We start from the raw sequence: 25,809 nt of genomic DNA, 5'->3' as shown, positions 1-25,809 counted from the left end.
ACTGGTCCTAGAGACACTATGGCTCTCCAGAAATGTCCTGTCTCTGGTGTGTGTGTTCTCTTTGAACACATCTACAGTACATTGCCGCATACTGAATGAGACACACCCCCAGGAGAGGGGTCACAGTGTCTAAGTCGCCTTGGATATATGGGTGCTGTGTGTGTCCTGTTTTCCCCTTCTAGAGATTGTGTGTATGTGTGTACAGAATGTGTGTGTGTCACAACTTCCTACAGTACATTTGATCAGATTGGTCAGTAACGGAAGCCACATAATTTTCTCCCTCTTTCTATCTCCCTCTCCTCCTGTCTTCCTCCGCCTCTCTCTGGAAGCTGGTGGAATGCCTGGGGTGCATCCTAAGATGTGTGAGGGTCAGAACAGAGGTTGCATTAGACTGTCGGTCCTGTGTGTGTATTTGTGTGAGGATGTTTGCATCTTTCTTTGGCAGAGTGTAGTATGTGTTTGTGTCAATGTGTGTCTCTGCCTCTAGCTTTGTGTGTGTGTGTGTGTGTGTGTGTGTGTGTGTGTGTGTGTGTGTGTGTGTGTGTGTGTGTGTGTGTGTGTGTGTGTATGTGTGTGTGTGTGTGTGTGTGTGTGTGTGTGTGTGTGTGTGTGTGTGTGTGTGTGTGTCTGTCTATCCCCGGGCAGCAGTGACAGCCCCTGCCAGCTGGCGGGACGTTCAGAGCTGGTGGAATTTTCCCCAGGGTTCCACAGGGTTCCACAGGGTTCTACTGGGAGAGATAAGCTAGAGCTCCAGGGGTGGAGAGGAGCTGTACTGGCCATCACCCCAACACACAAGTACACACACACCACACACACATAAACACACTTCAGAAAAGTTTAAACAAACATACAACACACACACACACACACACACACACACACACACACACACACACACACACACTGCTTCCCTCAAATGCCCAATACATGTCCAAGTCAAAACAGAAAGGCCTCCAAATTACATCCAGAGCTTTTCATATCAAGTTGTTCTTATTCCAGACAGAGGCAATATAACATGAAGCTATGGACAAGGTTTGTTCTTTCCAAACACCAGAATAATCACTCCAGTCAACATATGTCTTGTTCCTACATGCCCAGAATATCTCAACCACCTTTCCAATCGATCATGGTTTGGTGCCTCTCATCAGGTTCAAGAGACCTGCCAAATGGTTTATGGGAAAGACATCCCTGAATTGGGTTTTCTGGGAAAAGAAGGCGATAACTAATGTTCATGCTGACAGAGGTTTGTCACCACGCTGTCACACCGTCCCACATCCTCCTGCAGGCTAGCACATTGTCATTGGGGGTTGCCAATCCATTCTTCCATAGTTCACAGTCAAAGGTAGGGCACTACTGGAACTTGATAAGGCTAACAGTCACTCTCGATCTCAATACACTTTACAAAATAAAAATAAAAACACAAAAGAATTTAAGTAACTATTTTTGAAGACTATCAAATTTCAACACCTGGATCCTCAAAATGGCATCTTTCACCACTAGCAGGGCTGGGACTCTCCCTCGCCACTTCTCATTTAGCAAGAAAGACAGCTTAGATTTTTCCAGTGACTGACTTGATGACAGACCAGCCTCTGTTTGTTTTTGCAACTAGAACAAAGGCAATGTGTCGGCCATTCTGGCTCAAGACTCCTCAACTGCAAAACCAGAATTCTGTATGTGCAGACTGTCAGGCTTGACCTCAGTGATCTAAACCAATCCAGACGGGTGTTTTCGGCTATAGCAAGTCTCCACTATAGGTACAGCAGGTCAAGTGGAAGAGAAAGGAGCCAATTCAGCAGGAGGGCCCAAATGTGACACAACACCATGTCACCTGACGATGGTGGAGCGCCTGGCTCCATCCATCTCTGGTGGAGCACGATAACGCACCTTGCCCCCCCCCCCCCCCCCCCCCTTGTCCCCTCTCTGGCCCTCGGGGGGTGACACAGCCACGGTCCACCTGTCAGGAGCAATTTGGGACCATCGCTGTGGAAACAGGCCCTATTTCATATTGGATTACCTGAGTCTCATGAAGAGTGTGTGTGTGTGTGTGTGTGTGTGTGACAACAGGGAATAAAGGAGTCGCTGGTTAAATGGAGCAGTAGGTGGGTGGGAGACAGAGTGCATCTACCTGCCTCCAGTGTGGTTCATGGTGTGTATTTGGCTGTGTGTGTGTGTGTGTGTGTGTGTGTGTGTGTGTGTGTGTGTGTGTGTGTGTGTGTGTGTGTGTGTGTGTGTGTGTGTGTGTGTGTGTGTGTGTGTGTGTGTGTGTGTATGTGAATGTGTTGGGGTAGGGGTACACATTGTGTGCTCTAGTTCTGGTTCACAGTCAGGGAGTGTTTGTAAGTGTAGACCTATCACAGACTACATGGAGAATAGCTGACAGAGGTAAAAACTTCACTCAAGCAAATACAAACAAGCACAGTGCAGCGAGGAGACATGGAAGAACCTGAAAATGACCGCGTGTAAAACACCATGCATCTATCAGGAACAAAAATGAGTCAAACGTTCTGCAAATACCAAATTGAGGGAAAGATGAGAGCAAATGGAATTACAAAACAGCCTAAGGGGTGATGCTTCAGTACAAAACCTTACTAAACAAAAATGCTTCAAGACATCTCCAGTCTGCCAAGCAGTGTTAGCATCTGACACTAACAATGCCAACTCCCATTGACAACAGTCCCAACAGGCTAGCACGTGTAGCTTAGTGCTATCTGGAAAGCCATCCTTCACCACTTGGATTCAGAGAAAGGGGTTATTTCCCATAGAGACAGATGTAGCGCTAAAAGCTAATTCACCTCTCTTAGAACAGAGGGGGCTGAGGGGTGCATTCAGAAGCCCCGACTCTGACTGGTATGTGTGTGTGTGTGTGTGTGTGTGTGTGTGTGTGTGTGTGTGTGTGTGTGTGTGTGTGTGTGTGTGTGTGTGTGTGTGTGTGTGTGTGTGTGTGTGTGTGTGTGTGTGTGTGTGTGTGTGTGTGTGTGTGAGAGAGAGAGTGTGTGTGCATGAGTGTGGGTGACCCCTTGTGACCCCTAACGCGGGCGCTGAAATGGACCCCTCACTGAACAAACTGGGAGATTATGCCATCCCTTCTCATTATGCTCTTCATTTCATGTGCCAAGTGTCGGGTAGTGTGACTATGGAGAGAGTGAGGGGGAAAGAGGGTGATAACGGAGAGGAAGACTGGAAGAAAGAGGGGAAGACCGGAAGTGAAAGGCAGAAACAGAAAGGGAATGACGAGAGAGAGAGAAAGAGAGATGGGTGAGATAGATAAAAGTGGATGATAACAGAGGGAGGGGGCTTAGGGGTGAGAGGAAAAGAGGGAGGAAGAGAGAAAAAGGAGAAATGAGAGTAATAGAATGTGCCTGTCCATTGGAGCGTCTGGGTGTAGTCTAATGAAGCTGAGAGAATATGTTTTCTCAGGTCAAATAGAATAGTTTCTCATTGTACTGTAGAATTAAACATGAAGCAAGCCAAAGCTCCAATGAGGGCCATTTTAAACTCAAGGCTTATTTTGAAATAAATTCAAATGAGTTCCACTATTATCTTGTAGACTGAGGCTCAGCAGAAAAGAGCAGAGAGAGAGAGAGAGAGAGAGAGAGAGAGAGAGAGAGAGAGGGAGAGAGAGAGAGAGAGAGAGAGAGAGAGAGAGAGAGAGGGAGAGAGAGAGACAGAGAGAGAGAGAGAGAGAGAGAGAGAGAGAGGGAGAGAGAGAGAGAGAGAGAGAGAGAGAGAGAGAGAGAGAGAGAGAGAGAGAGAGAGGGAGAGAGAGAGAGAGAGAGAGGGGGGAGGAAAGAAAAAGAAGAGAAAAGCTGAATAGACTGAAGATGGTAACTGTGAGAATGAGGTGTGGTGATGAAGAAGGGCAGGTTCCTTTGCCGCAGATAATTATAACCATGAGAATGTGTGTGTGTTCCAGCTGAGTTCCTCAGGAAGGCTCTGAAATAGGATAAGTTGACCCTGGTGAGCCTGAAGAGAGAGAGGGTCTGTATTTGGCGCATGAGGGGGGGGTGGGGGGGGTGGGGGCTAGGGGACCATGGACAATTCCTGGCTGCCTCCCCTGACCAGAAATGTGATTAACGCTTCACAGAAAGGGGAGATGTGGAAGAGAGATGGGGTAGATGGGAGAGAGATATGTATGGGGGAGGGAGGGGAGGAGATCGTCAGGTCTACCCGACCGCCATGCAACGCTATCCCACCTCATTCCGACATGCTCCAACCTTCGCCACAGGTATCATTACACACACTACATTCCATAGCGCCAAACACACACAAACTCTCTCTCCCTTCATCTCTGTCTCTCTCTCTCTCTCTCTCTCGCTGAGAAGGAGTGAGACGAGGAGCTGTCAGCTTCCGGGGCCGCCGCCACTTCCGCCAAACTTCGGGGTGCTCCAGGGCACCCTCTTCTTTCAGTCTTCCTCTCCTTCTATCTCTCCGTCTCCCTCTCTGTGGTGATGGGACTTTGGAGTGCTTTTTAGAAGTGTGGAGATGGGGCTTTTTTGATCTGGCAGCTCTTTGGACACCACACAGCTACAGCTCTGACGTGTGCCTTTCTGAAATGGAGATGCATGGTCTCGCTTGCTGTTGCCGCAACATGAAAGAGCACCTCTGACAGAACACACAAAAGCAGCCGAAGAAAGACGAAGAGATAGTGACGCCTCCACAGTACATACACTCCCTCTCGCCATGTCTGTCTTGCTTTCGGCCTCTGAGGTTGCATGCTTTACTGAACACTGTGCACGACTTGTGCACAAGCTCCGTACAGACAACAATGGGAGTGTCCGAGACGACAATCAGTCATAGGAGATGCCACAAGAATAGATGGGCGTTATGAACAATAACAAAGTAAGAAAGGGTTCAGTATGCCTATCCAGATCTTGTCAACACAAGTTTGGGTGTTTGCGAGAACATGTATTTTGGGGTGAGTGTGTATTTTGGGTAAGCATGTGTATATTCATCTCCTTTAGAAATGTGAATATGAACGGTGCCCATGTGGGTGATGGATGTCGGTCAGTCGTGAAGGGACTGTGGGACTAGGAGAGTAGGGTGAGTGGGCAGTGGATAGAGGGAGAGGGTTGGCAGGGTGCATCGCCCGTCTGGTCTGGGATGGCTCTTGGCCTTTCCACCCTGGGTGGGCATCTGGGCGGTAAAAGCCGTGGCATTAGTGGTCCAGACCTTCTGTTGTGGAGGTCAGTTTAACACTGGTCGAAACCATGTGGCATAACAACACTACAGCAAAATACAGTAGAACTCGTTTTTTGTGAGGATGTGTGTTTGATAGATTAATACTGCAGGGTGAAAATACACTGCGTCTCTCATGTTAGGGGAATGTTATATCCACAGCACAGGTTCCTCACTCTCACACAAACAAAGGAAGCACCCAGGGAGTCTTAGCCAACTCCAAATAAACTTAGACGATAACAGGGATATACTGTAGACGGAAACACATGCAGAAAATGACAGATACACACTCACACCTCGATATAAACAAATATACACACACACACATTCAAACACACACAGACATAATGACTTACTCAGACTTGAATACATGCACAGAATGATGCAAACCTTAATACAAGCATGCATGAATACATGCACACACACACACTTGCACACACACACACTTGCACACACACACACACACACACACACACAACCACACACACACACAACCACACACAACCACGCACACACACACACACACAGAGCTTGATACCGTGCATGGGCTGAATGTAACGCATGCAGGCTGCAAGCCAGGAAGGCAGAAAACAAGCCAAAGACGTTCGCTGTGGGAGTCAGGGAGAAAGAGAGAGAGAGAGAAGGCGAGGGGGAGCGAAAGATCAGGGTCTGGGCCGAGTAAACAAACAACCATAGAAAAACAAACAGAGGTGTCCATTACACGAGTGGAATCTATACCACCCAACAATAAACGTCTGCATGTATTTTGATGAGCCCCAGTTATGCCTGAGACCTGCCCCCCCCACAAACATAGTAACTCACAGCCACTGGTGCACACAGGTCCGCACAAACACACACACGCACGCACGCACACACACACACACACACACACACACACACACACACACACACACACACACACACACACACACACACACACACACACACACACACACACACACACACACACACACGAGAGAGACTTCAGCCAGGATATTTTATGTATCATGACCTTGACTGGGGAAGTAGGGGGGGTTTCCTCCATCCACTCGTTTATGAGAGCGAGGGAATAGATTTCCCCAGAGCTGGGTTGGGAGCGTGTCGAATGTGATCCTGGGAAGGGGAAAGAGAGAAAGAGAGGAGACGAGAGAGGGAATCCCTGTGCCTCCTGGTGGATAGACAGACAACTGTGGTCCCTTAGACACAGGGGCCTAACCCTATTCTCCACACTATAGTGGTAGGACCAGCCAAAGTGGAACGGTCACACGCTACACTTACACAGAGTGGGTTGGGTTGATCAGTGAGGGTGTGGACGATACAGTTTTCAAAAATGGGGATATCAAATTGACTTCAGAGAGTAAATTGGTGTGTTGATTGCAACATATGAAAGAAAGGTGCTTTATAACTTTGCGAATACAGTTATCATCATTATCGTCATCATGATTAAATAGACAATCCTTTACAATCCCCCAAACCCCCCACTCTGGTTCTCTCCCTCTCTCTCTCTCTCTCTCTCTCTCTCTCTCTCTCCCTCTCTCTCTCTCTCGCTCTCTCTCTCTCTCTCTCTCTCTCTCTCTCGCTCTCTCTCTCACCCCATCTCTCTCTCTCCCTCTCTCTCTCTCTCTCTCTCTCTCCCTCTCTCTCTCTCTCTCTCTCTCTCTCCCAGCAGAAAGGCGGCAGGCAGGGCCACTGCCAGACAACAAAGCTACCCTCCCTCATACATACACACACACACACACACACACGCACGCACGCACGCACGCACACACGCACGCACACACGCACGCACGCACACACGCACACACGCACACACACACACACACACACACACACACACACACACACACACACACACACACACACACACACACACACACACACACACACACACACACACACACAGTAGCTGCACTGCGAGGAACACTTCAAAAGGTTGGACTGTAAATATGTGTGTTCAGCTAAAGCGCACCCAAGATAACAGACACCGTGGCAACTTCACACTGGTTCTCTTTTCTCTCTCTTCCAAACGGCACTTCAACCTGAGAATTGACTTTGCCTGCATAATTAAAAGTGAATGTTTAAGGAGGGAGGTGAGCGGGGGAAAGGTTTAATATCTGTTCTTTCCTGTGGGTTTCGACAGCCAGGTGAGAAAAAAAGAGAGATAAAAAAAAGTATTTTACATGTTCAGCGAAGGCTGTGTGTTTGTGAGTGTGTCGGATTTGCTTATCTCTCTGGTTTGGCCTGTGGAGCATCTACAGTATTTGGTGAATGAAAGAGTTGTGTTTATGGGTTTGCTTTGAGGCTCACAGCTACGTGGGCTCCACTGTTGACTTCCGTGTGTGTATGGGGGGGGGGGGGGGGGGGGGGGGGGATTGGACAGTAAACTGTTGCGCTGACTAGGTAGAAATGTCATTTGAAAATGTGCCTAGCCTGCTGGCTTGTCCTAAAGGTGTCAAACAGGAGCAAAGTCCCTTGGCAAAAAATCTATTGAGGGATGATGTCACATCTCCTGCTCTTCCTTCCTCAATGCCTCTCTGTTGAACTCCAGCTGGGAGAGAACAACAACAGCAAAGTGCGATGTGAAGCACAATTAGCACTCACACATCAGAGCTCTCACACACAGACAAACACCCACATGCACACTTCCGCTTAAATACAGAGATGCTAGCTACTGGCCCAGAGGTGTGTGTGTGTGTGTGTGTGTGTGTGTGTGTGTGTGTGTGTGTGTGTGTGTGTGTGTGTGTGTGTGTGTGTGTGTGTGTGTGTGTGTGTGTGTGTGTGTGTGTGTGTGTGTGTGTGTGTGTGTGTGTGTGTGTGTATGTGAATGTGTTGGGGTAGGGGTACACATGGGCACACACAGAGATAGATGTACATTGTCCCACACACATACAATAGCATAGTTTTCTCCAGCATTGTGTTAGTGGGGGGGGGGTTAACAATACTGTACAGAGAGATAACCTTCAAGTGGGTCAACGAATACAGTCTCCTGTATACTGGCACTGATGTACATGAATCTAAACACTTATTCTAAACACTAACATGACCATAGAAACAAATAGTGACACCTTGCAATGCCAACGACAGACAACCTAAGACATCTTCCTACTCTACCACTCTGCTTCTTTTGATACAGACCTCAGTAAAAGGCCAGTGCTCTGGAGTGCTGCTTTAATGTCCGACAGGGAAGGCCCGGGGAGACGGACCTCAAAGGCTGTCCTCCAGAATGCCAGATAGCCTCGGCAGGTTAGACGAAGAGATCAAACACATGGGGGGGGGGGGGACCTCACAAATGTGTTTTCAGGGTGGAGAGGAGGAAGGTCTCAACACACACTTCCCATGCGCTCTGCATCTTGACACCCGCTGCATGTGCTCTTCATCCCCCTCATGAGGTCAGCACAAAAGGTCAAAGGTCAGACAACCGACCCACCACATCCAATCAGTGGGCTCATTTTCACCTCTCTTTCCTCTCATATGCCAGTGAAAATAAATTGTGATTGAACATTTGCAGGACTTTCTTCCCCATTGCCTTAGTCCAGCCAGTCTTAGCCACTCTCTTAACAGGCTTCCAGTCAACCTAGCACACATACAGAGAGCAGTCAACCTTCCAAAAGACTCTTCATTCAACATACCGTCCTCACTAAGTGGATTAGGGAATCCAAAAAGCTTGTAAAAGTATGCCGAGCTTCTCTCGTGTGTGCGGACGGAATGAAGAAGAAGAGGGAACAAAGAAGGGGAAGGGGAAAAGGAAGGCGAGTTAAGAGCGAGTATAGAATCTCTGATCCTGGTAATGAAGCCTGCCTCTCATTTCACCACTGAATTATTGATGCTGGGGAACTTTGTCTAATGCAAAAGGGCCATCAACTGGTGACAACGTTGCTTTTCAATTATTAGAGGCGCACTGCGCCAGATGAAAGGGCTTTGATTGGAGCCGTAAATTCCCGAAGCGCTTCCCTCATCCATCCCTCCCCTCCTCCCTCATCCCCCTCCATCCCACAGCGGTGGAAGAGGAAAGAAAGAGGCAGGCCGTTCTGTCACTCTTCCTTTGTGCCGATAGAGGGGGGATTTGGTGCGATCCTGCCGCAGAGAACTCGGGGACCGTGAAAAGACATTTGACCAGGATTCAAAGTTAGAGATGAAAGGACATTTTGGAGCGACAGCGTCAGGTACTTTAACAGTCCTGACCCATGGACAGTATGTCGTCACCAGAGGAACCTTTGACTAACATCTCACCTTTCCCACAGATAAAGATAGAAACCTGATAGGTCAGGCGAAGGGCCATGTAATCAGGGTCAAAGGTCATAATAGAGAGGCTTCTTGTGAAACCAAGGACCAAGTTTTAACTGACGGTTCTAAACTGCATGAAAAGAGAGAGGGATCAAGGAAGAAGTGGGAACATGGTGTGTGTGTGTGTGTGTGTGTGTGTGTGTGTGTGTGTGTGTGTGTGTGTGTGTGTGTGTGTGTGTGTGTGTGTGTGTGTGTGTGTGTGTGTGTGTGTGTGTGTGTGTGTGTGTGTGTGTGTGTGTGCATGTTTGTGCGCATGTGTGTTTGTGTGTGTGTGTAAAAACTTCAGAGGTAAAGTTAGCTTATTAAGGGGGTCTGTGTTCTCAGTGTTCATAAATCAGCCGGCAGCCAGTCTGAACCTCTGGGAGGTGAACCGACCCCCATAGGACCTTACAACCCATAAAACACACACAAACACACACACATCAACTGCCCTTTCAAGTGCTGAGTTCACGTTCAGATCCACACCCAGACACAACTGCTGCTACCGGTGACAGGTGGTCATACATACAGTGGGGCAAAAAAGTATTTAGTCAGCCACCAATTGTGCAACTTCTCAAAATTGATTTTTTTTCTCATTTTGTCTGTCATAGTTGAAGTGTACCTATGATGAAAATTACAGGCCTCTCTCATCTTTTTAAGTGGGAGAACTTGCACAATTGGTGGCTGACTAAATACTTTTTTGCCCCACTGTATGTGCACACACTCATGACCCAGATACTGGGTATCACCCAATAAAGTATGAGTAACTCCCCACTTCAGATCACATCATATTTTAGGCCCGCGTTGCGTTTTGTTGTTTAATATCATTAATAGTTCATCACATCGGGAATGGTTAATAATTCAGTGTAATTTCCACCAGGATACTGGACCGTGAGATGATGTAATCCCCGTATGAAATTCAGAAATTAGGCCCAGAAATAACAGTGATGAGATGTCCTCATGTAGGCCTGTGGTATATCAAAGGCCTTTCTTTTCATGTTGCTGTGTGAGTGGCGGGGCTGAGCGTGTGTGGATGTACTGCATGCCCCCATGGGGTGATACGCCTTTGCTTTAGATGGGCCTTTGTGGATTGTTTTACTACTTTTTTACTGAGCTTCTAGTCTTCAGAAAGCTGCTCAATATACTGTATACTGAACAAAAATATAAAGGCAACGTGCAACAATTTCAAAGATTTCACAGAGTTCTTGTAAGGAAATCAGTCAATTGATATGAATTCATTAGGCCCTAATCTATGGATTTCACATGACTGGGAAGGGGTGCAGCCAATGGGTGGGCCTGGAGGGCATAGGCCCACCCACTTGGCAGCCAGGCCCACACACTAGGGAGACAGGCCCAGCCAATCAGAATGTGTTTTTCCCCACAAAAGGGATTTATAACAGATATAAATACTCCTCAGCACCCCCCTCAGACCATCCCGAAGGTGAAGAAGCTAGATGTGGAGGTCCTGGGCTGGTGTGGTTAAACATGGTCTGCGGTTGTGAGGCCGGTTGGACGTACTGTCAAACTCTCTAAAATTATGTTGGCGGTGGCTTACAGAAATGAACATTCAATTCTCTGGCAACAGCTCTGGTGGACATTCCTGTATTCAGCATGCCAATTGCACGCTCCCTCAACAATCGAGACATCTGTGGCATTGTGTTGTGCAACAAAACTGCACATTTGAAAGTGGCCGTTTATTGTCCCCAGCACAAGTTGCACCTGTGTAATGATCATGCAGTTTAATCAGCTTCTTGATATGCCACACCTGTCAGGTGGATGGATTATCTCGGAAAAGGAGAAATGCTCACTAACAGGGATTTAAACACATTTGTGCACAACATTTGAGAGAAAAGCTTTTTGTGTGTATGGAAAATGTCAGGGATATTTTATTTCAGCTCATGAAACATGGGACCAACACTTTACATGATGCGTGTATATTTCTGTTCAGTGTAATTGTGTTAGTTGAATGTATTGATTTAAACATGCTTTTAAGTGAAGCTGGTATCAATTGTGTTGAAATCTTCGAAGTAACAGGAAGCCTATAGCCCACCAGCTAAAGCAGGACTGTAAAGAAAAGCTTTACCGACGGTTCTCTATCAGATAGAGGGAGTAACCTGAGTCATGCTCACTTCTAGTTTCAGCTCCCCATTAAGTTTCTGTTGCTTTTTCTGTCCACTGGAACATGCTAGACCCTCCCCCAATGACCTGGATGAAACAAACCAGCGAGCAAAACCTCAATTAATAAGAAGGAGAAAAATTGTATTAAATGAGCTTGGAAAATAACACGGCTCTCCTCCCCCAAAAAGCCTGATTGGATGGGCTTTTGATGTATGTTCCAGGGTTTGGTTAATTAGTCAAGAAGAAAAAAATCACTTTGGAGTTTTTAGATATCTGCTGTGAAGACATGCCGTGTGTTTTTGTGGGTGATGGTTCAGAATCTGATTTAAGATGATTTGCCAAGCAGCATTGTAATTTTGCTCTTTGCCTCCTTGGCTGCATTTAGACAGACAGCCCAATTCTGATATTGCCATGGAAGCACAGTTTTGCCTCAGTCTCTGGTTAGAAGACACAATGGGTGTTTCATTTTGTTTGCATTCATCCACATGCATGCATACACACACAAAAATGCGTCCGCGCGCGCACACTCACACACACACACACACACACACACACACACAGTCTTGTACAACTAACCTTGTGGGGACACAATTCAGTCACATTCAAAATCCTATTTTCCCTAACAGATGTACAATATAGAAACAGGGCAGACAGTTGCAATAGACCCGTGCAACCCAAGGTTTGATACCAGCATAAACAGAAATCCTCTTAAACCTAACCCTATCCTTAACCCTAACTTTAACCCTCACGTTAACCCAAAAACCTAACACTAGACCGAACCTTAGCTCCTAACCCTAACCCTAAAACTAACCCTAGCTCCTAACCTTATCCGTAAACCTAATTCTAACCCTAACAGTCATTCTAACCTTAACACTAATTCTAACCTTAACCGTAAACCCTCTAGAAATAGCATTTGACCTTGTGGGGACCAACAAAATGTCCCCAGTTGGTCAAATCCTTGTTTGTTTACAACTTCTGTTCCCCACAAGTATAGTTAAACATGTCCACACACACACACACACACACACACACACTCAAGCTAGGGTACTGATGGCACTTAATGTATTCTCATGTCTTTGCTCTGGCGAGGTGTGAATTATTTTGTCCCTTGAGTACCACATCACACACTCACATACATATACACATACCCTCACAAATACGCCTGCATACATACACTTTAAGAGCTTGTTAAAGAGCTTGTTTCTCCAACTACCAGGGGTTGGGCCTGGGTAAACTAGGGAATTACTCTTTTACACGGGTAGTTTACTCCCATTTGCCTCCAATCTCAAATAAAGCCCCCAATTGAACGTGAAATCTCCCACCGCCTGCGTTTGTTTGTTGATTTTCTGCCGTGCACAACCTCAGAGCTCGGCGCTCTGTTTGATTAATTGATTTCTGCAGCCTTTAAATCTTTAAACGAGTCCTTTTTTTAGGCAGTTTATTTCTCCCCCTTTGAAGTTGGCAATTCAAAAAGGAGCTCTTCACAGCCCTATGCAAATGATGGTCTATGACAGCGTCCCCCGTACCAAATCGATAACAACATGGTGGGATATTCTCTGGCCTCCATTCTTACATAATATTGATTTCCCATCACAGGTTTCAACTGCCCAGGGACTTTCCGAAACATGTTGATGGGTTTTTGTGCCCTTCTCGTCTACCCCTCATTTCACATAACTCTCTCCAACAGGGCAAAAGTTTGTTTGTGGCTCACAAAATTCAAAACAAAAGACCTAATTAGAAGCCCTATTATGGGTTAACTAATAGTAATGATATAATCAAATCAACTACATACATCCACACAGCTTCACAACTTCCCTGGTAAGACGTCTCTGTGCAAGTCATTACCTACACGATGGGGGAATTCGAGAATAATGACAGCATGGTTGTATGTGTACTCTAGTGTGTGTGTGTGTGTGTGTGTGTGTGTGTGTGTGTGTGTGTGTGTGTGTGTGTGCTCCTCTGTCGCGGTGCAGGTGTCTCCTCACGTGGTGCTCTGTGGGCTGTATGGGAGGCCTGGTGTTCCTCAACAACAGCCTGGTTATGCGGTCCATGCCTGGAGTCTAGTCCCATAATGAGCATCCACTACCACAACACTGCACCTCATTAACCTGAGTGAGGCTGCTACAGCACTCCAAGTACAAGTTCCCTTCAGGCGCAGATATAGGATCAGCTCATCCCCCGCACATCATAACCTTAACCACTGGGGGAGGAAACCACTGGCCTTAGATCAGTGTCTAAGGGCATCTTCATCCCATTGTAGTGAGACCAGGCCTAAGCAGGCTAAAGTGAGAGACGGGGAAGAACAGGAGAAATTAGATCTCTGCCACCCTCAGGCTGTAGAGGAACTCCTGAGCACAGCTCTGTCCATATTAGATCAGCTAATGAAGGCCGTCTGGGGGCACAGGGGGGGTTTCTCTGTAACTGCCCTGAAATGGCACAATCTCCTATGTAAAGTGGGTTTCTACCTTATAATGGAGGTCTAGTAATATGTGTGAGAAAGAATAAGGAGATAGAAGGGGTGTAAAAAGAGAAACAGAGAAACAGACAGACACTACTCCAAACAGGGACATAGCACATGCTATCTCTATCGTTACATGGGACCAACACACTATCACAGCTAATTGTGAAATAGACACAAATTACATATTCGAAATTCGTGACAGGTAAAACGCATTTTTTGTGTATTACACAATTTTCTTTCTTCATAACCCATTACACAAATTCCAATTGTTGTGGCTAACGTTAGCTAGGTGGCTGACTTTAAGGTTAGGAGTTAAGGTTAGGGTTAGGTAACATGCTAGCTAAGTAGTTATAGGGTTAAGGTTAGTGGAAGGGTTAGCTAACAATCGAAGTAGTTGCAAAGTAGTTTAAAAGCAGTAAGTAGTTGCAAAACTGCTAATTAGCTAAAGTGCTAAAATTGTCAGTGATGAGATTCGAACACGCAGCCTTTGGGTTGATAGATGTAGTTACGAAAGTTCAATCAGGAAGGCTGCTCTGAATGGGCGTCACTTTTTATCAACCTCTAAGCATAATATATTAATATAGCTTCCTATCTCACGGGCATGGCGGGCATTCATATGGTAGCGTTTATAATGTTACCATGTCTCTCCTCCTCCTTTACTATTAGCAAGCGTGACGAATTGACCTGTTAACTTCAGGCTATGAGCACGGCACACTAAGGCGATGTCACCACGCTTGCTGTTTAACCTATGGGCTCAATTGTGCAACAATCCCTTTTGTTTCTTTCAACCAATGGACATAAATCTAGGGGAGTATTTATATGTCAACTCACCTCTCGTGTCTCTCACTTGCTGTTTTACAGCAACAGTCTTCCAAACAACCTTGTACCTCTCCACCACCACATGAAGGCCCGTCATCGGAACCCCATTCTCCCAGAGGGGGGTTTGGATGTCAGCTGCCTAGCAAAGGGTTACCTGTTATCCACATCTGACTCCGAGGAGCATTTCTCAGCCTGTACTCAGTTGAACGGTCTTTAACTGGGATTGAAATGCACTGTATACGAAATTGCGTTCTGCGCACAAAAACATTTTATTTTTTGTGTGCCTGTCACGAGTTTCCAATAAGCAATGTGTCTATTTTACAATAATCAGTGATACTGGGATGATGAGACGTTCTAGCTCATGAGCCTATGAGCGAGTCTATAATAAATGAATGCATGTCACATTCCATTCCTTCTCAATGACCACACACACAAACACCTTCTCAATGACCACACACACAAACACCTTCCCAATGACCACACACACAAACACCTTCTCAATGACCACACACACAAACACCTTCCCAATGACCACACACACAAACACCTTCCCAATGACCACACACAAACACCTTCCCAATGACCACACACACAAACACCTTCTCAATGACCACACACACAAACACCTTCCCAATGACCACACACACAAACACCTTCCCAATGACCACACACACAAACACCTTCCCAATGACCACACACACAAACACCTTCCCAATGACCACACACACAAACACCTTCCCAGATGCTGGCTGCACGACTGACATCAAAACTGCACACTGTTCTCCTCTGGGGGCTCTGAACACTAGAAAAGCAGGGACATACAGTCCATTGATCTGTTGATGGAACAACATAGCTGGGCTGGGCAGAAGGGCTGCACACACACATCTAAAAACTCCTATCATTAGCTGTGAGAGAAACGGAATGCCTAAATCCCTGATCACAGTGTGTATATTGTCTTTTTTTTTAACGAGAGCATTTCAAGTGCAAGCTGCCTCTGCTGTTGATGGAGAGGGATTTCAGAAGTGTTTATTTATGTGTCTCCAGGAATTAATATAAATCCCAGCGTACAAGTTTGAGCGTGTCCAATTTCACAATTAAGATTAACAGTGGCAGGGGAGATTTGATTTGTGTGCATACAGTGCCTTCAGAAAGTATTCACAACACATTACTTTTTCCATATTGTGTTGTGTTACATCCTGAATTTAAAATGGATTAAATAGAGATTTTTTTGTCACTTGCCTACACACAATACCCCATAATGTCAAAGAGGAATTGTGTTTTTCAGAATTTTTACAAATGAAAAGCTGAAAGGTCTTGAGTCCATAAGTACTCAACTCCTTTGTTATGGCGAGCCTAAATAAGTTCAGAAGTAAAAATGTGCTTAACAAGCCACATAAGATACACTACCATTCAAAAGTTTGGCGTAACTTATACATTTCCATGTTTTTGAAAGAAAAGCTCATTGTTTGTCCATTAAAATAACATCAAATTGATCAGAAATACAGTGTAGACATTGTTGATGTTGTGAATGAGTACTGTAGCTGGAAACGGCAGATTTTTTATGGAAAATCTACATAGGCGTACAGAGGCCGATTATCAGCAACCATCACTCCTGTGTTCCAATAGCACGTTGTGTTCAGGCGATCTACGTTCAGGGGATCTACGTGTTTGAGAGTGTGAGTTGGAAGCAGACGTTACACTCACAGCTGTAATTGCTGCCAATGGTGCTTCTACAAAGTCAAATCAAATCAAATGTATTTGTCACATACATATGGTTAGCAGATGTTAATGCGAGTGTAGCGAAATGCTTGTGCTTCTAGTTCCGACAATGCAGTAATAACCAACGAGTAATCTAACCTAACAATTCCACAACTACTACCTTATACACACAAATGTAAAGGGATAAAGAATATGTACATAAAGATATATGAATGAGTGATGGTACAGAACGGCATAGGCAAGATGCAGTAGATGGTATCGAGTACAGTATATACATATGAGATGAGTAATGTAGGGTATGTAGACAAAGTGGCATAGTTTAAAGTGGCTAGTGATACATGTATTACATAAAGATGCAGTAGATGATATAGGGTACAGTATATACATATACATATGAGATGAGTAATGTAGGGTATGTAAACATTATATTAAGTAGCATTGTTTAAAGTGGCTAGTGATATATTTTACATCAATTTCCATCAATTCCCATTATTAAAGTGGCTGGAGTTGAGTCAGTGTGTTGGCAGCAGCCACTCAATGTTAGTGGTGGCTGTTTAACAGTCTGATGGCCTTGAGATAGAAACTGTTTTTCAGTCTCTCGGTCTCTGCTTTGATGCACCTGTACTGACCTCGCCTTCTGGATGATAGCGGGGTGAACAGGCAGTGGCTCGGGTGGTTGTTGTCCTTGATGATCTTTATGGCCTTCCTGTGACATTGGGTGATGTAGGTGTCCTGGAGGGCAGGTAGTTTGCCCCCGGTGATGCGTTGTGCAGACCTCACTACCCTATGGAGAGCCTTACGGTTGTGGGCGGAGCAGTTGCCGTACCAGGCGGTGATACAGCCCGACAGGATGCTCTCGATTGTGCATCTGTAGAAGTTTGTGAGTGCTTTTGGTGACAAGCTGAATTTCTTCAGCCTCCTGAGGTTGAAGAGGCACTGCTGCGCCTTCTTCACGACGCTGTCTGTGTGGGTGGACCAATTCAGTTTGTCCGTGATGTGTACGCCGAGGAACTTATTATTGACTCAGTGGTGTGAATACTATTGTAAATTAGATACTGCTGTATTTAATTTTCATTACATTTGCAAACCTTTCAAAAAACATGTTGTAGGTGGGTGAGAAAAATAATCTATTTCATCAATTTTGAATTCAGGCCTTAACACAAAATGTGGAATAAGTCAAGGGATATGAATACTTTCTGAAGGCACTGTATGTGTGTGCCTGTGTATGTGCGAGTGTGTGTATATATGGGAGGGTGTCTTCCGGTGCGGGTGGGTCAGGATGTTCGGGGGCCAGCAGAGGTTCGAGTGACCTTGTCCTAGTTCGTCATAAAAAATGGTCTCCCTAGGGCTAGTGTGGAGCGGCTGTCAATAACCTATTATAACACAATGGAGAGGGCTGAGCCTCACTCTGGCATGAAGTTCAATTATGAGGGAGAGAGAGAGAGAGAGAGAGAGAGAGAGAGAGAGAGAGAGAGAGAGAGACCATCATTATATCCCGAGGCTAAGTCCAAGTCCCTGTCCTTGTGTGTGCATGCCCTTACAGCTGTAACGCTGATTCAGGCAGACCCAAACAGTTCTTCAGGGCCTCATTTGGTCCAAAAAAAGACCATTCTGGAGAGGTTTAGCTTCCTCACAATGATTTATCCTCCAGTGCTCTCCTCCTTCTGCACACACACACAGCCGAAGGCCACACACCGAGGTACAGGCACACACACACTGACAAAAATAAACACACAGGACTATCAACAGAAATACATAAATAGGCATATAGATTAGATAGAAGTATAAACCAATACATAAACGCCCATATGTGTACCACACCGACACACACATTCCCCTTTCTCCTCCTATACCACTGAGCTGACATTGCATGTGTACGTATCTTTAATGATGTATACAGGTCCACAGGCATGTCTCGAAGCCATACAGTAAACAGCAGATGGGAGAAGGGTTTAATTGTCAGAAGTGGAGTCAGAAGGAGGAGACGCTGGTGGTACAGCAAGGCTAGAGGTACAATGTCTGGTTGCTTTAGCCCAGGGCGAGGCCAGAAATAAAGAAATAGATAAATAAAGAGAAAGAGGGGAAGGAAGAACGAAACCCTATCAAGCCGCGCCTGTCATCCAAATGTGTCACCCAAGGGCACCCAAGCGGAGAAAATGTATGTAGGCATACTTTTTGCACCGTTATAATTTGATGACATACCTAAATAAAGGACAGGAGACGGGGAAAAGATAAGCTCACACCAACCTGCTCTCAAACAGCAATCCCCAGGTACTACATATAAGCCTGAGATACATGAGTACACAAACACAGTTCACACTCACATACGTTTATATCAAATTCTTATGTCCGGGATATTATTCTGGTACTGAGACAGACACAAAGTGTGATTTCTGGCATCCGGCTACTCCACAGTAACTTCTAATCTAACTATAAGAACAGAGAGCCACTCCAGAAAAGTCCAGTCAGCAGCAAGCCCAGTCAGTCTGGTGTCTGTAAGCTCTACAGTGTGTGGGCCCCAATTTATCAAGCCCCTTTTCCGCCAGCTGACGAAGGTACTTTCTAGTCTCTCTCATTTCTCTCCCTCTGCCTCCCTTTCTTTTTCACTCGTTCCATCACCCCAGGGCCAGCTCTCCCTGCTGTGTTTGGGGAAAGATAAAGTTGTTTCTCGCAGAGGTTTTCCAAACTTTCATGGGTGCTATCCCTGGATCCCTCTAGGGCAGGGGAATGGAAGGAACGGAGCTCTCCCACACACTCGACACACACAATCCATTATCGGCATTTACTAAGCCAATACACACATCATGGAGATAGAGACTTGGGAAACAGTGCCCCTCAGCATTGTACTGTAGACACACACATGCACACACTTTGAGTCGGCTCTACTTGCAGTGTTTCACCTACATGTGCTGAGGGCAGAGTGCCGAGCCCCCCTAAAGCAACTAACCAGGGCTGCAGAAATCCAAATGTTTGAAAGGAAACCACATGGAAAACAACAAATATGACCAATGGACCACTAATTCTTCTTAGGATAAGGGGCGCAAAGCCAGATGGAGAGCCTGCTTGGCCTTGATATTGGAAGGGGGCACACTGCCCTGTGCAAAATCATTTTTAAGTGGCCCTGGAAATGCATAAGTCCCCTTTATACACATAATGTCCCCCCAGCCGTGTATACACATAATGTCCCCCCAGCCATGTATACACATAATGTCCCCCCAGCCGTGTATACACATAATGTCCCCCCAGCCATGTATACACATAATGTTCCCCCAGCCATGTATACACATAATGTCCCCCCAGCCATGTATACACATAATGTCCCCCCAGCCGTGTATACACATAATGTCCCCCCAGCCGTGTATACACATAATGTCCCCCCAGCCGTGTATACACATAATGTCCCCCCAGCCGTGTATACACATAATGTCCCCCCAGCCGTGTATACACATAATGTCCCCCCAGCCATGTATACACATAATGTCCCCCCAGCCATGTATACACATAATGTCCCCCCAGCCGTGTATACACATAATGTCCCCCCAGCCGTGTATAAACATAATGTCCCCCCAGCCGTGTATACACATAATGTCCCCCCAGCCGTGTATACACATAATGCTATAATGGCTCAAGACAAACCACTGTGTGTGTGACCGGCTTGTTAATTAAATGGTATTTGACACCAAAGTTGAGTCACCAACACTAGTGTCCTCTGAACCTTGTCTTCCCACTCGCAACACAGGTTTAAGCAAGGTCAATGTGGCCTACAAGGACACATGGGAAGACACAAATGTAGGAACACACATGTATGCGTGCATGTACAGCACATAACAGATCAGTAATATTGAGCTTTCTTCAAGTGAAAGACAACTTCAATTCACATCCAGAAATAAATACAGTACTTGAATCTGTTCTACAGCTGGCATTGAAAGGCCTAAGAAGTGCCAGACATGGAAGACAAAGACGAAAAGTGAGGAGAAAGTGTGTGTGTGTGTGTGTGTGTGTGTGTGTGTGTGTGTGTGTGTGTGTGTGTGTGTGTGTGTGTGTGTGTGTGTGTGTGCGTGTGTGTGTATGCGTGTGTGTGTGTGGAAAGACAAACAAAGGGGTGGAAAGTAATCTAGACCCATCCACACACTTGGGGCAGATTGTGTTATCTGAAAGCATCTACTCTTTAGAACGGAATAAATAACCATTCCTCTTCTAACACACTCAAACGCAATGTGGCACAGTGGCACTCGGCTAGACAATAGTTTCAACAGTAATTATGTCCCCAAAGACCTTTGCATTGGCGCTCTCCCTAGCATGGCCGCAAGAGAGGAAAACAATACTTCTGATTACATGTGGTTTACTCCAAGACATCCCAAATGCCAGTGAATGTATCTAAGCTGCATGTGCTTAACGTATTATGCAGTGAATGTAATACTTTTAATTGGCTATAAGGGGAGATAATATGCATTATTAAACAAATCTCACAAACAAACACTTGAAAACCATTAAGAATGTATAGGCCTAGGCTATAATTGAGATGTGCAGTGATCACACATGCAGACATCCTTACAACACATGCAGACATCAGCGTTATAGTTGGACATAAAGACTACACAGGAACACTGTGTATAGACTCTCTCAAGCATTTTGGTTATGCTGATAGTTAAAAGTCCTGCTCCATTTTGACAATTCCACACAGTACATTTCGGTCGTTATTCTATTTGAACTCGCTCCAGTATCAAAAGAAAAGTATTTCCCCCCTCATCTCTGCAGCTTGTACAAGAACATTCCTCCTAGCAGCACATATTATAATCTATCTACTCATATTCAAACTGAGGACTTCAACAAGATGTAAGACGACATTATCTTCATGGGAGAAGCTTCCGTTAGCATCCGGGGGAGGGTAAGGTTTTATTAATTCATATATCATTGTTATGCAGCGCCGACAATATAAATCATGTAGACAATCTGTTGGTTGACCTAATTTGTCGGGTGAGGCTTGTGTTAATAATTAAGCGCTAATTGAACATGACTTGAGGTTTCCGTGGTTTAATCATATGTTGTAGCACAACATTACAACAATGCAATAAATACTGAGTAATGAGTTTAGTGCGGAAAATTTGAATTCTAGTTAACTTTACGCATGAGAGCACCACTGCATAAACCAGACTCCAAAGTCCCTTACACAAACAAACTCCTGTGAAGTCCGTTGTCTAGGTTTGTAAGACCACATGTGCCAGACTAGGAATGTCAGGTTGAATAAATAATCACACTTACTCTAAATAAACAGTGGATGAGGCAGAGTTCTCGTTTGAAAAACGTAATTACCTCTAGATCCACTTGGCATGTCAGAGGAGACTTTTCCTTAAACTAGCAGATGTCGTGATTTAGGGACTTGGCCAAATCCTCACCTGGACAACTTTTCATGATATGATGTTAATGTCTGAATTCAATCACAGTCTAAATCCGAGCAATAACATGTATTTCAGTTGTGACTATCATCTAAAAAAAAAGGCTAATCGTTAGGCCTGTTATACAGGCTACGGTAATGTCTTCAACTTTATCACTATCTCCAGCATCACAATTCTTAAGCCTAAAATTAGCATAATGGTACAGTCGCTAGGTTTAGGATACTGAAAAGCAACCAAAAATGAATTTCTTTGTGCATAAAATCTATTTGGCAAACATGATACAGATGTTCATGTCCTTAATAGCGCCAGTGCACACCCATACATTGACACTCATGTGTTGGGCACTGGGGACAGTGGGCAGACGTGTCTTGCATGCATAGCCACACACACATTTCCATCCTCCAAGTGCTATAATCCTGTTTACCCAATTAGCGACCTGCCGGCAACAAATAACACCTTCACCTAGCGTGTCAATGATGTGTAATCAACGTAGAGCGGACACATGCATCCCAGAGTGCGATAAATAGCCAAATAGGTTCTTGTGAATATCATTACGCACAGCCTGAATGACAACTGGCCATGCAGTAGAATTAAGACTCATTGAATAAAAGTCTATATTGTACTTCAAAATGTAGGCTATATATTGTGCAAACAACAAAAACATCGGCCATAAGGAATTCTGAATTAATAAGATACTGCCAGGTTCTGTTGCCAAATGATTTTCTACGGCGCAAGGTGCTGCAGCTCAGCTCGAGCATCCAACGGATGAAATAGCAATATACCCAAACCAAACATCACTTTATTCACACCTGATATCAAGTTATTGTCCAATTTTTAAATTATTCCACGGACGTGCGCGATTATCTTTTTAATTCATTGTTTTACATTGCAGCCTAATAAATAGCTAAACATGTTTTTTTTCTATAGCAAGTAAACTTTATCTAAAAGCCCTGAGCAAATACAATAGGATACGCTGAGTCTCTCACTCACAATCTCACTCAAAATACTGTTTCACATGAGTGTCGGATATAGTAATGGTGCACCGCGAGAGAGACTTTCCCAAATGAGCCCCATTCAACACTGTACCAATGGCATAGGCATAGCCTACATTTTCCAAAGAGACAGATGCCTCAGACAACTGGCAACTTTTAATGGGAAAAACACTGAAAACACACGACACTGCACCTTTACGCACATTTACACCCCATCCTTACCTCTGAGGTTTTGGATTTTGACCATGACCTCTGCGGGGGACTTCAGTCTGTGGGCGAGATACAGACGACCCGAGTCCCTCTCGATCTGAACCGGGGAGTCCGCCTCTGATATTACCTCGAACCACTTTTTCTCAAACTTCTGGTCGGGCACCGTGAATATCATGTCACCGACTTTGACATCCTCTGAGACGGTCACTGTGTAGGACAGTTCCTCGGAGACCGCTCGGGGCCTCCTAACCTTCGAGACAGCAGGTCTCTGCACATCAAGGTGAAGTGTCACCGGCTTACTTATCAATGCGACATCTCCATTATCTTGAGCGTAAATACGGACTGTTAGGTTCATGACACCAATGAGAGAACTGACCAGCATTACCTGTCCGGTTTGGGGAACAACGTACACATGTTGGCATTTTGGAGATGCGTAATAAGTGACCCGGCCATTCATTCCACCGTCGGAATCCTTTGCAAAAAGACGGACCAATTCGGAACCGATAGGGGTCAATTCATCAACTTTTACCCTTTCGTTTCCCTCGATGAACCGGGGTATGTTGTCGTTTGAATCAAGCACCTCTATTTTAATCACCACGGCACTATTCAAACAACCAGAAAGCACAACCTTCAAATCGTACACTGCAATAAACTCTCTGTCCAAAGTTTCTGTGGATTTCAAAATAAGATGCTGTTCTCCGTGATGGTAAACCAAACGAAAATCTGATGCGTCCTTCCCTTCCAAAGCAATGTCCAGTTCCGAAACATGACAGTTGTTTCCAACCGGTAAAGCGACCCCATCCACCACTGTTCCAGCGGGCGAGTTCTCCACAATTTGTCCATAATACACAGGCAGCTTTGAATTCCCTGTTGAAAATGAAACCAATGCGACAAGCAAAAATGTCTTCAGGGCTACGGTTCCGTTTGTAGCTCCCGTCATGTTTCCATCAAATCAGTGTTGTCACTCTAGTACAACATAAAAGTTTTTTGCGGCATAAATAATCGAACACTTATTGTTATTAATACTAGGTGAGTAGATATATGGTGTAAATGTCCCCAAAAGTGCAATGCTTCAGCAATGAAAAAGTAGCAGTCCCTCAAAGAACAGCGCTAAAGTGACAAGTTCGCTTCCAGTTTATTCCGTGAAGCATCACTTGAGCACATAGAGGATGAATTCTACACTGACAGGCATAGGCTACACGCTGCAGATGCTCCATGTGGTACTATGATCACCGCCCTTCGAGGCACAGCCAATCGGAGATCGGAATGGGACGGAAAGAGAGCTATCCGCCAGCCCACACGCAGTTTGATTTAGCTGCGCAGGAGACGAACGTTGGATAGCTTTTAGTATTCAGGCCCACAATTTAAAATGCTGTGTGTAAGCAATGGGTGAGTTTTGTTTGCTGGAGAGACTTGTCCCCAGAATACACATTCGTTTTCTTGGGTTTTGGCCAACTGTTCTCAGTGTTCTTTTGGGCTGCACTACAGGCAACATTATAAACCTCAAATGTTGTCTGGATTTACCTCCCTTGTTAGAAAGGCTTTTTGCTAAACAAAAGTTATTTTTTAATTTTTATATTTTTTATGGTTCCTGGTTGGAGTAGATTGTTCTGCTTTCAACGTGTGACGTCGGGAACCAATTTGGCTTCTCAACATTATATAATAGAATAGTCTAATAAAACCAAAAAATATATTAAAGCTGCAAAGTGTAACCTTTTGGGGCACCAACCAAATTCACATAGAAATGTGTTTTATAGATGTGTCACTCATTGAAAGCAAGTCTAAGAAGTGGTAGATCTGTCTCTATGCTTCCAGTTCTTACGTTTTGGCATCTTTTACTTTCGGTTTTACACACCAGCTTCAAACAGCTGAAAATACAATGTTTTTGGTTATGGAAAATATATTTTTACAGCAGTTTAGATGGTACAGTGATTCTCTACACTATACTTGCTCATGTTTTCACATAAACGTAAATAAGGCGAACTATTAGAATTTTAGCAGAGCGATTTCTGCATAGTGCATCTTTACATTTTTAGTACCCAAAATTTCTAATTACGTTTTTCTTATGCATTTAAAGGACAGTTCAACCCCAAAACTTTCTTCTGGTACGTAATTTCATTAGTCCATTGTTGATATAGTCCCAAAATGTTTTGCATGTCAGCAATCAAGTTTTTCATATGATGCCACATTCATCATACCGGCTGTATTTCTGTATTTTGAAAGTTATATGTCTTGAAATCTTGATTGCTGACATGCAAAACATTTTTGGGACAATATCAACAATGGACAAATAAAACAAGTACCAAAATACATAATTTTTGGGGGGAGTTTTCCTTTAATGGAATGTGTTTAGACAGAACTGAATAACTTAATGTATAATCATCACGGTTACACCTTTGAAATTTGTCAACATAAACTGTCTGATTGATTAGCTTGCGCCAAACCTTGACATTTACAGAACAACCTCTTGTTTATTCTGTAGATTAAATTAATTGTAATTTAATTGGAGGATAAACTGACCACACCATGATGAGTGAAGATTTGGACAAATACCTGCAATGGGTCAATCACAAGTCCAACCGCTCACATGGCTCCAGTACACCACTGATGGCTTGTCCTTGGTCACCCATCCTCACTTCTGATACCCACGCAACAT

General features: G+C 44.8%; 1 protein-coding gene across 1 annotated transcript in view; it reads right to left on the bottom strand.

The window, feature by feature from the left end:
- LOC139364676 (neural-cadherin-like) overlaps positions 1 to 24,093 on the bottom strand; it is a 119,622-nt gene extending 95,529 nt beyond the window's left edge. The window contains exon 1 of the mRNA XM_071101617.1: positions 23,166 to 24,093. Within this exon, the coding sequence (XP_070957718.1) occupies positions 23,166 to 24,093 (928 nt within the window). The remainder of the gene's footprint in view (positions 1 to 23,165) is intronic.
- Positions 24,094 to 25,809: the final 1,716 nt, after the last annotated feature.

This window comes from Oncorhynchus clarkii, chromosome 2 (genome assembly GCF_045791955.1).
Source record: "Oncorhynchus clarkii lewisi isolate Uvic-CL-2024 chromosome 2, UVic_Ocla_1.0, whole genome shotgun sequence".
In the NCBI taxonomy this organism is placed as follows: Eukaryota; Metazoa; Chordata; class Actinopteri; order Salmoniformes; family Salmonidae; genus Oncorhynchus; species Oncorhynchus clarkii.
Note: the sequence above shows the minus strand (reverse complement) of the source record. Positions and strands in the feature narration are given on the sequence as shown.